This window comes from Sabethes cyaneus, chromosome 3, assembly GCF_943734655.1.
Source record: "Sabethes cyaneus chromosome 3, idSabCyanKW18_F2, whole genome shotgun sequence".
NCBI classification, from domain to species: domain Eukaryota; kingdom Metazoa; phylum Arthropoda; class Insecta; order Diptera; family Culicidae; genus Sabethes; species Sabethes cyaneus.
In genome coordinates, this window is record NC_071355.1 from 179,686,019 (window position 1) to 179,701,950 (window position 15,932).

Consider the following 15,932-nt stretch of genomic DNA (forward strand, 5'->3'; position numbering starts at 1 on the left):
ATATTCTGTACAACCTCAGGTATTTCGCAGGGCAATCATCTCAGACCGCTCATATTGCTCTATTTCCGCAACTGCTCAACTGAAGACTGCGTCGCAATCCGATACCTCGATCTCGTCAATTGATGTATCACATATGGTTGTCAATTTTTCAAAATACTCTGTAATATCTTTGTCACGAAAAAAACATAGTTATTTTCAACTACACGCTTCTATCGGGGACAATCGTACGGGTCAATCATATTAAAGACCTATCTGTCATCCTCGATACAAAGTTAACAGTCAGACAGCATGCCTCGTGTGTCGTCAAAAAGTCCTCTAGGACACTGGGATTCATCTTTAGATAAAAGACTCTGGAGTACTGTTCTGCGGTTGGGAACCCGAACTACCACAACATACTTACTTACTTGTGTCCATGTCCGCCGGTCCGGCAGAACAAAGGGATGAAATCAGAGATCTCCACTGCTGACGGTTACCCGCCATGACTTTTACCTGCCGCCAGGACAGGTTCTCGTCTACAACCCGGATGTCGTTGGCTAAGCTCCGTCGCCATGAGCCTCTGGGTCTGCTTCTTCTACGCTGTCCTTGTGGATTCCAGTCGAGTGCTTCTCTGCAAACCTCGTTCGCTGCTTTCCTCAAGGTGTGTCCGATCCACTTCCATCTACGTTCACGAATTTCTGTGGCTATCGGCCGTCGATGACACCAACGATGGAGTTCCTCATTGGATATCCAATTATCAGGCCACCAGGCGCGAATCGCAGGCACCTGTTAATGAATACGTTTCGCATGCATACAGCAGTACGGATTTAACGTTTGAATTAAAAATTCGAGTTTTCGTACGTAGAGGGATCTGGTTTGAGCGTCAAATGTTTCGCAGACCTGCAAAGGCACCTATGTGGCTATATCAGTCTTGGTACCACCATCGGGCGTTGTCTGGCTACCAAGACAATGAAAGGTGTCTACCTGCTCAACTTGTTATCCCGCTACTGTGAAGTTGTTGGAATTGTCAGTGTTCACTACCATAGACTTAGTTTTCGTTACATTAACTGTGAGACCTTCTGCCTGGGCAGGGCTTGAAAAGGGATCGCAAGTTGAATGTGACTGCCGTGAATGCGAACTTTCCGCATTCAAACTCCGCTTTTTGAACGATCATTTGACTGTTTTTTCAATCCAGTCAATCTCCCGCTTGCGCTGCTGCCGTCTTACAATTCATGCGGCATCTCTGTAGAAGCAAACAGTCAATCTCCCGTTTTGCTTTGCGCTTTGAGAATATAAACTGCAAACTGACTGGAAGCATACGGTGACGTATTTTTTCGTTTCTCTTTTTGTCTCCAAATCGGCTGCTCACAGTAATAGTTTGTCACCCGGACGTCGGTCCGACGCAAGCAAAATATTCGTTTGTATTGGACGGAGTCCCACCGACTTCTTCCATGCACATGTAGTGGTTGTTTTTTTGTAGTATTGAATCATACGATTGTGCGGTTGCTTTTCGTAAGCGTGGTGACTGCCAGTCATTTGACTGTTTTGCAGTCATTCGCTGCTCCAAACGGTAAAGGCAACTTGATCGAAACGAAAATGTTAAACAGCGTTAGAATGCGTTCATACTACTGCGTGCCATCGGCGTTTGACTGAGCAAACTGCCAGTTGTGTTATGCATAGCGTTCGTATTCCATCACTAAACGGACGGTGTGAACTTGAATGCGCGTTGATGGGACTGCGGTAGAAAAAAAGGATCGGTCGAAGCCCTGTGCCTGGGAGCTAACTAATCTAACTTGCTCTGCAAATCGTTTCGGCGTTGTGCGAGCAAGACAATGTCGTCGGCTAGGTCGAGGTCATTTAGCTGCTCCATCGTTAGAGGATTCCAAGGCAATCCTCGATTTGGTCTACTGTCAATTGCTCCAACTAATATCTCATCCATAACAGACAGAAACCGAGAGACAGAGAAGCAGAAGCGGTGATAAAATGCAGCCCTGTTTCACGCCAGTAGTAACCCTTATGGGGTCGGACAAGACGCCGTCGTGCAAGACCTTGCACGAGAACGCCTCCTACTGAGCCTCGATGAGATGGACTAGCTTATCTGGAACTCCTCTACGCCTAAGTGCGCACCAGATGTTTTCGTAGTTGAGTCGGTCGAACGCCTTTTCGAAGTCAACGAACACCAGCAGAAGAGAGTCCTGGAATTCGTTGATCTGCTCCAATATAATGCGGAGCGTTGTAATATGGTCTACACATGATCGGCCAGCACGGAATCCAGCTTGCTGCCGCCGGAGTAGCTCCTGGATCCGGTTGAGAATTACCTTACAGAGTACTTTGAGAGTAATACAGAGCAACGTGATGCCACGCCAGTTACCGCATTCAGTTAGGTCTCCTTTCTTAGGGACTTTGACCAATATGCCCTGCAACCAGTCCACCGGAAAAGTTGCGGTTTCCCATATATTGCTGAAAAGCTGATGTATCATCTGGGCTGACAAAGATGGGTCAGGTTTGAGCGTTTCGGCTGAAATACAGTCTATCCCTGGCGCTCTATTGGATTTCATTTCTTTCTATGGTATATTTCTTGATGGCTGCTACAATTTCATCCAGCGATGGCGCCTCCGAGTTGACGCGATTAATTCGACGAACTGTAGGCGTCATACGCTGCTGGTTTTGTGGTCAACAAACGGATATCACCATTGGCGGCGGCGGTTTCTCCTTGTTCGGCTAGGGAGTTAGTCCAGGCTCTCTTGTCCCGCCTACAAGCACGTTTAACAGCCCTCTGTAGTTCGGGGTATCGTTGACGGGCAGCTGTCTTAGCCGATCTGGTCCGCGCTCGCTCAATGCCGGCTTTCACCTCTCTCCGCTCGTCGATCTTCCTCCATTTTCACCCATTTTCACCCAGATGATGTCCTGTATTCGCCAGTACCCGGCCAGCGGACCTCGCTCAGCCCCAGGATTTCAAGCTTCAGGCGGCTCCCTTGCAAGTTGAGCCAGCTTGCCCTGCTGGGCAAGGGTCTGTATATTCCATGTTCCGATTCGTGTCCGTGTTATCATGCTAAAGGTCGTTGCCAATAATCCAGAGATTCCTCCTTTAATTTTCGGTAACTTTTTTGTGTTCCGGTACAGTAGGCTGTTAACCTAAGGTCCTTATCCCGCTGATGGGGCTGCCATCTTAATGTGGGCGGGAGCCTTTGTGCCCCCTTTCCCGTTAGCATACGACAACCGAAGTTGCGTACCTCAGCCGGCACCTCGTGGAGGTAGGAATAGGAGTTAATAAACAGAGGTTATGTAATGCACATGTTCATCCTTTGCCAGCAAACTACCACAACAGCTCTGGACAAATCGAATCCGTTCAGCGTCGTTTTCTGCGTTTTGCTGTTCGTCGGTTGCCTTGGCGAAATCTATACCATTTACCGAACAACAAAAACCGATTTCAGCTGATTCACCTGGGCACACGGAGGGATACATCTAAACTATCTAAAGCATTGTTAGTCGCCGGCACTTTGGGAGGTAAAACAGACTGCCCATGAATTCTTCAGCTTAGATCCCTTCGAAATATTGCTATACTGAGGATGTCACACCACCGTATATGAACTACTGCAAGTTCGGAGCCCTCAACAGTCTCCAAAGGACGTTCGACAGAGTAGCATCCATTTTCGATTTGTGCGCGAGCGATTCGTCTGCTTCTTCAGCCGGTCCGATTGATTTGTTAGTCAGTTCTTTATTCATGTTTCATTAAACGTAAACATGATTTAGTCAAGAGATAACCGCGATATAAACGCTAAACTAAAATTTCGGTTCTTTGTCTGACTCAAATAGGTAGCGAAATGTTTGTTTTGTAGCAAATTTTTGATTGAAAACAACGAATGTTGTAAATTTTCCATTATTAAATTACTGTAAAACAATCATGCGCTTATCTTTCTGAGATTTGGTTCAACTGTGAAGATAACCGCGATTTGAAAATGCTTAAGGCCCAAACACAATGCATACGGATTTTATTACGTTGCGGATATTTGACAGAAAACCCATGGAAAAACTGTCAAATTGCCGCAACGTAGTAAAATCCGTATGCATTGTGTCTGGGCCTTTACAGTTGAATCGCAATATTTAGTCCGACAGAATCGGTTTGGTAACATTAATATCTCCCTATAGTTAAGTAACAACTAACAAGTGCCAAGTTATTGCTAGCTTGTCAGGCCCATGGAATTTGGTTTTTTATGGCAATCAAAATTGAAATTATAGCAAACGATGACGTCAGCAACAAAAAAACAAAACTAGCAAAACCACTTTGACGTTTTGCATTGCTCACCTGCTCACTACACAGCATGGTTGCCAGATATTCAGATTTGTTGAAAAGTTACGCATGAAGTAAATAGATACAATAATTTTATTTATACAGTCTTGTTGTTTAAAATGTCAGTGTTGGTAGAATCTATTATTGGAAGGCAATATAGATTACAAAATATCCGTGATTTTGAGACCGCATCATCACTTTTGGTCATTACCTTTCGTGAAATTGACATTGACAGAATCGCCGGAATTTGTAAGCAAAAATATTGTATTTCTTTTCAAAAAAAAACTCTGGCATCTCTGCAGTCATAGGAGATTATTATAAACATTCATGGTTTAGCATTGTGCTTTCTGTTTGCGTTTGTTTAGTATTTAGTTTAATAACTAAAGAATCTCATCGCGATTCATAAATTTAACACTGTAATTATGAATCACTCGCTCTTATTCGTCCTTCTGTCAGCATTATTTAGTTCAGGTGAGTAATCAATTACCAAAAATGTAATGATCTAAATGGCCTTTGCTAACTGGCAAACAGGTAGTAAATCGTAATTGCCTGGGTGCCACTCCCATAAGTGCCGACCTGTTTCAAGTTTCCTCGTTCGAATCTAATTTGAATACTCTCTCGCTAATGCATTGAACGATTTTCTTTTACGACCGCTAGCGTTAGCCGTACGTTGCTATCAATGTTCCTCGCAAACGGATCCGAAGGGAGTGGACAACTGTGGAGCCTACAAGGGTTTCAACAAGACCCAAAACATTGCCATCGAGTGCAACAGCGATGAGTCGCACATGCCCGGATCGTTCTGCATGAAGGTGGTCCAACAGAGCCCCAGAGGGTTTATCTGTAAGTACACTGACTATTAATATACTGATTGTCTGATGAAAAATTACTATTATTGATCAAATTGGGTTTTTTGTTATTTGACCATTTGCTTTTCAAGCTTTCAGTGTCAGCCCAAATATTTTGGGCTAAAATAAATTGATCTATATACCTACAACCAAGAGATTTTGACAAGAACATTTTCTTTTGTTTTATGGTCATATTGCTTTTAAAAATTTAAGCCGTTGGTTGATGAAAATAAAGGTTTGTAAAGGGTACGTAAAGTTGTGTATTTCGTTTCCGTTGTGTACTCAAAACTTACATTATAAAGAAACAAATGTATCATCTCAATTTTATAACTACTGTCTGGAGCGCTCTACCGCATTTTGAACTAGATCCTGATTGAACTTTAGTGTCATTACGTCGGCCATCGTATGTGAAGACATGCCCATTCGTTGCCTATCTTTGAGCATGTTCATCGCCTCATTGCACCGTTTGAGGGTAACCTGCGTGGCGGGCGCTCCCAGCGCAACCATTGCCAGCTCGTACAGTTCGGCATCCTCATGTTTTTTAGCTTCCCAGTAGATGAGAATATCGGTTGCGATAGGCTTGCGCGTTTTGGCATTTGCCAGCTGAATTAATTTCAACTTGAGATCGGCCTGGGAGTTGTCTGTCATCATTGACTCGTTTTGACATTCTTCCTCCAGCATGGCTTCGAACTCGTCCTCGGGGACTAGTTCACTAGTAGTTTCCTCTTTGCAAATTGGTTCTGCCGTGTAATTTTTAATACTTTTGAGTAGACTGGAGATTTTAATCGCATAATCCTAGATATTTTAAATATATTAGTTATTCACTACTTAAGAACTAATCAAAGAATATTTACTCACAATTGCCAGCATTTTCGCATCCTTCGGATAGTAGGGCGAATCTAAAAAGCACCAACGTGGATCAAAAAGTAGAGCCACCCGGAATAGTTCGTTTTCGAAGAGGGACTTCATTCTAACTTCCAACGCTTGTAAAATTGGTTCTACGAATCGATTGTCAGGAGAAATCTTTTTTATCTTATACTGACACAATTTAATGCCCTTATAAACATCCCCCATCGTCATATTTTCCGCCTGCCAAGATTCAGCTGTCTTGTAGATAGGCCCATAAGCGGCGATGAATTCTTCGATAAACGTCCACTGATTTGAAGTAAGCGTGAGTTCTTTTATTTTGACCCCCATATCTTCATAAAATAATCTATACTTATGAATACTCTCAATCATACTCCATAGTGACCCCCAGCGTGTTTGTACATCATACTTGGGCAGTGGTATATTCGATAGTTCGAAAAGTTTTCGATGCTCGGGTTGTCTCGCGGCACGAACAACTGCTCTAATTGCGAGTAACGTTTCTTCAGTGGGTATATTTAAGGAGTCCTTAACTATAAAAGACAATGCTTGTAAGCCACATTTTATTTCACCCGAATATTGTTCCTGGTCAGATAAAAACATATTTTCCAGCGACTCAAGAAGCTGGTCGGTGACTGAATCATCTTCAATAGTTGCGGTTTCGCAAAATCCATCGACAGTGTCTTCGTCGAATAAATCTTGTATGTCAGCACTTGGTTTCATTACAATGTCTGCATTGTTAGAATTGGGGTCGTTGCTTTCAACAACAGTAACATAGGTAATATTTCCAAGCGGGTCACCATTGCTATCCTCAGCTTTTACTCGAACCATTTCCACCTTTTCGGAGTCACATTTTACCATATCTTTATAGTTGTCCGCTGACCAAGAATATACATTACAAAGGTTTATTTGATAAGACTCTAAGATAGATTCCATTCGACTTCTAACAACATCCAGTGACTGTGGGACACTCATGTCTTCGACGGAAAGAGTTCTAGTTATGAATTTGCCTTCATCGATGGACTGCGCGTTGATGGCTAATAATTTTCGCTTTCGGTGGGATACAACGTCGAACTTGATACTAAACATTCTATCTTTCAACTCAGCTGTTATCAGGCTTCTGAGCTGTGCTGTGACCACCGAAATTGCGGTAGAAATATATCCGTTCTCAACTGAGATGCCTAAATTTTTTGCCACAGGGCCAAGTGTTTTGGCGAATGCGCTGCTGTCGAAGAAATCGAGCGGAACCGAATGAATAGCAACCATCTCCAGTAGCCCAGTAAGAAATTGGTCATAATCTACTGATTTCATTACGGGTTTCTCCTGTTTCGAACTGTTCTGAGCTTCCATTGCCTTCTGCCGTGCTTTCATATATCCCGTCAATCCAATTTGACTTGCCACCTTCGGATGCTGATGAACTATGTGTCTTCTCATGCTGCTTTCCGATCCTTTCATTTTACTCTCGCAACTTCCAATGCAGCAAGCGTACAGTTTCTCTTTCGGGATAAACTTAAAGAAACGTTCCCTTGCATTCAATCGAAGCGCTCTGTTAGTGGTGGCCATGGCTTATAAAAATATAAGAAAAAAATACTTTAGTTTCATTCACGATTGTAAGACTGACGCACTAGAAGAGTAATACTTGAAAAATCTACCTTGTTTTTAAAATATTTTACGCGGCTGCTAGTTTGAAAATATGTTTTTGTTCAATTCCGGTTCAATCGGTTCAGCGCTGAGCTGAAATCAGTCCAACACAGTAGAGTACACAAGACGAGTGTGAGCAGGTTCGTGCTGATCGATATGTAGTGGCACAAACATTAGCAGGGCGAGTATTCAATGCTGCCAGCAGCGAAGTGATTTTTATGTTCAACTTCACTAAACAGTTGTTAAATTGCATACTTGCTGGGAGTATAATGCATTAGCTTTAATTTTATGCGATTCAAATTGTCCAAATTGTGTATAAATAATAGTTTAGAAAACATCTAAGTTGTGTAGGCATTATAATAAAGGTTTAAAATTTAGAATTTCTGACGATTGAAATGGCAACCACACATGTATAACCACACATTCACGTTACTGTGTGTTCGCTTTCTATGTGGTAATTTTACATTTTTATACCTTGTTCATAACGGTACCAACCATGTTTGCGCTCTACCTGGTTTGGCACAGAAAGAGGAACTACATTTGGGTGCGCCCGCTACCTATCGAGAGTGATGCATACAACAAACTACAGCAAAAGCATGCACATAGAGAGTTGAGAAAGAGTTAAAAGATGTGCACAATGTTCAACATGGAACGAGGCTGTCTCAAAGTAAGATTTTGCTAGACATGCAAACACGTGGCAGCGGTGTTTCTACTCTCTGCTTGCTTGTGAAGCGAGTGTGTGCTCGCTTGGCAGGATGTTCGAACAAATGGAACAAATTTTCGTGCTTGATTTCCCTAGCCTGTTCTACCCTAACACAAATTTTGTCGAAAGCCCATCAATGCCATAGTGTGTCTCAAAAATGGAACAATCTGACTTATAATTTTAATTATAATCCTGTAATTTTTATTTTATTTTTTATTTATTTTATACCACCTTCAACAAATTGAAGAGACTTAGGGGTCAATCGCGGTGTCACGGTTGCATTTCAAAAGCAGTTTTCATGCTCAAAACGAAAGTAATTTTCACGACAATTTATCGTTCTGTTATGACAAACGCAAAGAACACAAGAATGATCACTTCAATTTTTAAGCATAAAAATTGCTTGTGAAACCTTAGGAATCAATTACGCGTTTTTGAACCTTAAAGTTTTGTTGTGGTCAAAATAATAATTAGATATATAAGCCTACTAGAAAAGTGAAGCAAACTTTTATACATTTCTACCATATAATACTTGATTGAAAAATAAATAAATATATAAATCAATGAGCATGGATAATCAATAGATGTTTCAAGGGTGTTGGATGCCTTAGTCCATGGCGTGTCTTCGTTTACATTCTCGTCATAGAGACCAAAAATAGGTATTTGAACCAATTTTGAGACCAATAACAATCAACTTCGTTGGGGTATGTTTTGATCGGGCTTCCTTTAATGTGGCTGTAGCCCATCTAAAACGAAGCCAAACTTCATTTCTGATAGCGCAATGCTTCTTCGGAATGACTCTTTAATGAACTATTTTAAAAATTGAAATAATTTTTATATAGAATTTAGGCCATTTCAAATTATTTTTAAAGTTTTTGTCATCCCTCCCCTTCGAAATTGGCTCTAAAAATCGGGGGACAAAAAAATAATCTGTTGGACATGAGTCAAATATTTTTCTCGAAAGTCGAAAAACGAGTTTTAACGCTTCTAGCACCAAACAGAAGTGGAAGTTGTAATGTAGTTGTAAAACAATGTAATGACAAAAAATGGTATTTTTTTTTCAATTTTGTTTTGCTTTTGGTAGGTAGGGTTTATTTCTAATTCCCGTCGTAATAAGGAAAGCCACACTAATTTTCATCATTTCATAGGTGGATTTAACGAATACTCCAAAAGTTCTGCTGCTGATTTGACTTAAACACACTTACCTTCCGATCTATGCCCTTTGAATTCACTAGAAAGCGATTATTAAAGCATTTTATTCAAATTACGCAACTGACTTTATATCTTAAATTTGTCGTACCGTTTTAAAATCCGTCAATCAAAATTTTTCATCGTCCGAACTAAAAATCTCAATAATGTTTACGAAGCTAGCACGCATATATTTTTTAGGACGGCATGACAAATGTTATTCTGCAAAATTTCTGCAGGTCACGCAAGTTTTCCCGGCTGCAGAATAGCGACAGTGCGTTGCGTGAGTTATTTTCATTTTATGAATGACGGAAATTGAAACGATTAGTCGACATTTTCTTCTTTGTCGCACGAAAAAACGTTGGAAATTTGGCTGCTACGAATTCTTTAATGAAAAATGGCGTTTAAATCAATCTCAGCTCACTTTGATTGATCGCGTATGATAGTCAACAAACTAAAATATTCATAAAAAACGCTGATATTTTTAATAATTTGTGTTGGATAGGACGGGAATAGGCAATTACGAGGAAGCAGCAACATACCCTAATGTAAAAACCCAATTTAATCCACCTATTGGTAAAAGGAACCTTTGTTATACCATCTCATTTGTCATTTGAGTTAGAATTCGACACGCCTGCGGAACTTAACTCAACTTTTTGATAAAACTTTGGTAGTTATCATCAATATATATGCATGTTATCATCAATATATATGCATGTCTATGTAATATACTGATAAATTTGTATAATATTTCAAAGAAATCAGAAAATGTCTTCTTTTTATTTGTAACTAGCTGACCCGACAAACTTCGTATTGCCACAAATTAACCTGTGTTGTACATAAATCATGAATCTCGGATGATCTTTGTCACAATCTCGAGTTTTGCAAGCCCCCTAGTGGGCGGCGCTTCCGACGGCGCGTCGCCGGCAACACTCGCGACCGTCTCGTCCTGAATGATCTAGTGTTACTATAGATAGTTTTTGTGGTCTTGTATTGACTAATGTTTTATGGAAGAGTCTCGAATTCCTCGAGTTCGATTAGTTTTTGAGTTTCGCAAAAATTTCTGTTTTATTTGTATGAGTGTCCATATCCCCCTACCACAGGGGTGAGAGGTCTCTAACTATCGTAAAATAAATTCAAGACTCCAAAATCTCCTACATGCCAAATTTGGTTCCATTTGCTTGATTAGTTCTCTAGTTATAAGGAAATTTGAATTTCTTTTGTATGGGAGCTCCCCTCTTAAAAGGGGAAGGGGTCGTAATTCATCATAGGAAAAATTTCTGCCATCTAAAACTCCCACATGCCAAATTTGGTTCCATTTGATTGATTAGTTCTCGAGATAAGAGGAAATTTGCATTTCATTTGTATGGAAGCCCACCCTCTTAAAGGGGAGATGGGCCATAACTCGCTTTCTAAAGAAGAGAGGGGTCTCAATTCACTATAGAAAAAAATCTTGCGTCCAAAACCACTTACATGTCAAATTTGGTTCCATTTGCTTGATTAGTTCTAGAGTTATGAGGAAATTTGTATTTCATTTGTGTAGAAGCACCCCCTCTTAAAGTTGGGAGGGGTCCTAATTCACCATAGAAAATATTTTTGCCTCCAGAAACCTCCACATGCCAAATTTAGTTTCATTTGCTTGATTAGCTCTCGAGTTATGAGGAAATTTGTATTTCATTTGTATAGGAGCCCCCCCCCTCCTAAAGTGAGGAGGGGTCCCAGTTCATCATAGAAAAAATTGTTGTCTCCAAAAACACCCACGTGTCAAATTTGGTTCCATTTGCTTGATTAGTTCTCGAGTTATGAGGAAATTTGTTTTTCGTTTGTATAGGAGCCCCACCCCTCTTAAAGTGGGGAGGGGTTCTAATTCACCTTAGAAAATATTCATGCCCTAGAAAACTTTTACATGCCAAATTTGGTTCCATTTGCTTGATTAATTCTCGAGGTATGAGGAAATTTGCATTTCATTTGTATAGGAGCCCCCCTTCCTAAAGTGGGGAGGGGTCCCAATTCATCATAGAAAAAAAATTTGTCTGCAAAAACACCCACGTGCCAAATTTGGTTCCATTTGCTTGATTAGTTCTCGAGTTATGAGGAAATTTGTATTTCGTTTGTATAGGAGCCCCCCCTCTTAAAGTGGGGAGGGGTCCTTATTCACCATAGAAAATATTCTTGCCCTCGAAAACTTTCACATGCCAAATTTTGTTCCATTTGCTTGATTAGTTCCTCAGTTATGAGGAAATTTGTATTTCATGTGTGTAGGATCCCCCCCTCCTAAAACGGGGAGGGGTCCCAATTCATCATTGAAAAAATTTTTGTCTCCAAAAACACCTACATGCCAAATTTGGTTCCATTTGCTTAATTACTTCTGGAGTTATGAGGAAAATTGTGTTTCTTTGGTACAGGAGCCCCCCGTCTTAAAGTGGGGAGGGGTCCTAATTTACTATAGAAAATATTCTTGTCCTCGAAAACCTTCACATGCCGAATTTGGTTCCATTTGCTTGATTAGTTCGCGAGTTATGAGGAAATTTGTATGGAAGCCCCCCCTTTTAAAGAGGAGAGGAGTTATAATTCCCCTTATAAAGAGGGGAGGGGTCTCAATTTACCATAGAATAAACCGAAAACACCCACATGCCAAATTTTGTTCTATTTGCTTGATTAATTGTCGAGTTATGCAGAAATTTGTGTTTCATTTGCATGGAAGCCCCCCCTCTTAGTGGGGGAAGGGGTTTCTAACCATCACTAAAACCTTTCCTGGCCCCAAGAAACCTCTACATGCATATTTTCATGCCGATTGGTTCAGTAGTTTTCGATTCTATAAGGAACATACGGACAGACAGACAGACAGAAATCCTTCTTTATAGGTATAGATTTGTTATTTTGAGTAAAGAGCGAGGTCGCATACTGGGGTTTGGTTTAAGTTAGAAACTGGCCGTTTTCCTGGATGTATTCGGAACGTTCCGGCTGTGGTCAATATAATCCTGGACACTTTATATGACGACAAATGAACTACTTTTGCCATTTTGAGTGCTTAAAGATGTCATATGTTGTATTTTAGTTCAATACAGAAACTGATCCCCGATCTGGAACATTCCCATGTTCAGATGTGACCGATAATGTCTTCAACATTTTATACGACTACCAATGATCTAGTTTTGCAATTTCGAGTACTTGGAGATATCGCATGGCGGGTTTGTTATGATTCAAGGTGTTTCTATGTTCAAGTTTCATATATATGAACCTGTTCCGGACATATCTTCGGAATTTTTTTTCGAAATTTTTGGAACAAACATAACATTACTCTTTGAAATATTGAAAGCATGAACAATTTATAGATAACTAGCTGTCCCGACAAACTTCGTATTGCCACAAATTAACCTGTGTTGTACATAAATCATGAATCGCGGATGATCTTTGTCACAATCTCGAGTTTTGTAAGTTTCTGAGGAGTTCAACCTTAGATGATTCATTTTGGCAGTTACGTAACTATGAAAGCATCCCAGGTAACCAAATTTGGTTCTATTTGCTTGATTAGTTCTTGAGTTATGAGGAAATTTGTATTTCAGTTGTATAGAGCCCCCCCCCCTCCTAAAGTGGGGAGAGGTCCTAATTCATCATAGAAAATATTCTTGCCTACAAAAACACCCATATGCCAAATATGGTTCCATTTGCTTGATTAGTTCTCGAATTATGAGGAAATTTGCATTTCATTTGTACAAGAGCCCCCCCTTTTAAAGTGGGGAGGGGTCCTAATTCACCATAGAAAATTTTCTTGCCCTCGAAAACCTTCACATGCCAAATTTGGTTCCATTTGCTTGATTAGTTCTCGAGTTATGAGGAAATTTGTATGGAAGCCCCCCCTCCCTTAAAAGGGAGAGGAGTTATAATTCCCCTTATAAAGAGGGGAGGGTCTCAATTTACCATAGAATAAATTCTTGTCACCGAAAACACCCACATGCCAAATTTTGTTCTATTTGCTTCATTAGTTCTCGAGTTATGCAGAAATTTGTGTTTCATTTGTATGGGAGCCCCCCCCCCCCTCTTAGTGGGGGGAGGGGTCTGTAACCATCACTAAAACCTTTCCTGGCCCCGAAAACCTCTACATGCAAGTTTTCACGCCGATTGGTTCAGTAGTTTTCGATTCTATAAAGAACATACGAACAGACAGACAGACAGAAATCCTTTTTTATAGGTATAGACTAGCTGACCCGACAAACTTCGTATTGCCACAAATTAACCTGTGTTGTACATAAATTATGAATCTCGGATGATCTTTGTCACAATCTCGAGTTTTGCAAGCCCCCCAGTGGGCGGCGCTTCCGACGGCGGGTCACCGGCAACACTCGCGACCGTCTCGTCCTGAATGATCTAGTGTTACTATGGATAGTTTTTGTGGTCTTGTATTGACTAATGTTTTATGGAAGAGTCTCGAATTTCTCGAGTTCGATTAGTTTTTGAGTTTCGCAAAAAATTCTGTTTTATTTGTATGAGAGTCCATATCCTCCTACCACAGGGGTGAGAGGTCTCTAACTATCGTAAAATAAATTCAAGACTCCAAAATCTCCCACATGCCAAATTTGGTTCCATTTGCTTGATTAGTTCTCAAGTTATAAGGAAATTTGAATTTCATTTGTATGGGAGCTCCCCTCTTAAAAGAGGAAGGGGTCGTAATTCACCATAGAAAAAATTTCTGCCATCTAAAACTCCCACATGCCAAATTTGGTTCCATTTGATTGATTAGTTCTCGAGATAAGAGGAAATTTGCATTTCATTTGTATGGAAGCCCACCCTCTTAAAGGGGAGATGGGCCATAACTCGCTTTCTAAAGAAGAGAGCGGTCTCAATTCACCATAGAAAAAAATCTTGCATCCAAAACCACTTACATGTCAAATTTGGTTCCATTTGCTTGATTAGTTCTAGAGTTATGAGGAAATTTGTATTTCGTTCGTATGAGAGCCCCCCTCTTAAAAAGGTAAGGGGTCCTAATTCATCATAGAAAAAATGGTTGCCTCCAAAAACACCCACATGCCAAATATGGTTCCATTTGCTTGATTAGTTCTCGAATTATGAGGAAATTTGTATTTCATTTGTGTAGAAGCACCCCCTCTTAAAGTTGGGAGGGGTCCTAGTTCACCATAGTAAATCCTCCAGAATAGAAAAGCCTCCAGAAACCTCCACATGCCAAATTTGGTTCTATTTGCTTGATTAGTTCTCGAGTTATGAGGAAATTTGAATTTCATTTGTATAGGAGCCCCCCTCCTAAAGTGGGTAGGAGACCCAATTCATCATAGAAAATATTCTTGCCCTCGAAAACTTTTACATGCCAAATTTTGTTCCATTTGCTTGATTAGTTCTTCAGTTATGAGGTAATTTGTATTTCATGTGTATAGGATCCCCCCCTCCTAAAACGGGGAGGGGTCCCAATTCATCATAGAAAAAAATGTTGTCTCCAAAAACACCCACGTGTCAAATTTGGTTCCATTTGCTTGATTAGTTCTCGAGTTATGAGGAAATTTGTATTTCATTTGTATAGGAGCCCCCCCTCTTAAAATGGGGAGGGGTTCTAATTCACCATAGAAAATATTCGTGCCCTAGAAAACTTTCACATGCCAAATTTGGTTCCATTTGCTTGATTAATTCTCGAGTTATGAGGAAATTTGTATTTCGTTTGTATAGGTGCCCCCCCTCTTAAAGTGGGGAGGGGTCCTTATTCACCATAGAAAATATTCTTGCCCTCGAAAACTTTCACATGCCAAATTTGGTTCCATTTGCTTAATTACTTCTCGAGTTATGAGGAAAATTGTGTTTCTTTGGTACAGGAGCCCCCCCTCTTAAAGTGGGGAGGGGTCCTAATTTACTATAGAAAATATTCTTGCCCTCGAAAACCTTCACATGCCAAATTTGGTTCCAATTGCTGGATTAGTTCTCGAGTTATGAGGAAATTTGTATGGAAGCCCCCCCTTTTAAAGAGGAGAGGAGTTATAATTCCCCTTATAAAGAGGGGAGGGGTCTCAATTTACCATAGAATAATTTCTTGTCACCGAAAACACCCACATGCCAAATTTTGTTCTATTTGCTTGATTAGTTGTCGAGTTATGCAGAAATTTGTGTTTCATTTGTATGGGAGCCCCCCCTCTTAGTGGGGGGAGGGGTTTCTAACCATCACTAAAACCTTTTCTGGCCCCAAAAAACCTCTACATGCATATTTTCATGCCGATTGGTTCAGTAGTTTTCGATTCTATAAGGAACATACGGACAGACAGACAGACAGACAGACAGACAGACAGACAGAAATCCTTCTTTATAGGTATAGATTCCCAGGCTTATCTCAAAAGTGGCGAAAATCACATGGGACTGTTATGCATTTATGAACACCACCTATGTTATCATGAACACCTATGCATGTGTATGTAATATACTGATAAAT

General features: G+C 40.5%; 1 protein-coding gene across 1 annotated transcript in view; it reads left to right on the forward strand.

Moving 5' to 3' along the window:
• Nucleotides 1-4,622: 4,622 nt before the first annotated feature.
• Nucleotides 4,623-15,932, forward strand: part of LOC128743147 (uncharacterized) — a 19,378-nt gene continuing 8,068 nt past the window's right edge. The window contains exons 1-2 of the mRNA XM_053839671.1: nucleotides 4,623-4,738; nucleotides 4,925-5,107. Of these exons, the coding sequence (XP_053695646.1) occupies nucleotides 4,690-4,738; nucleotides 4,925-5,107 (232 nt within the window). The 5' untranslated portion in view covers nucleotides 4,623-4,689. The remainder of the gene's footprint in view (nucleotides 4,739-4,924; nucleotides 5,108-15,932) is intronic.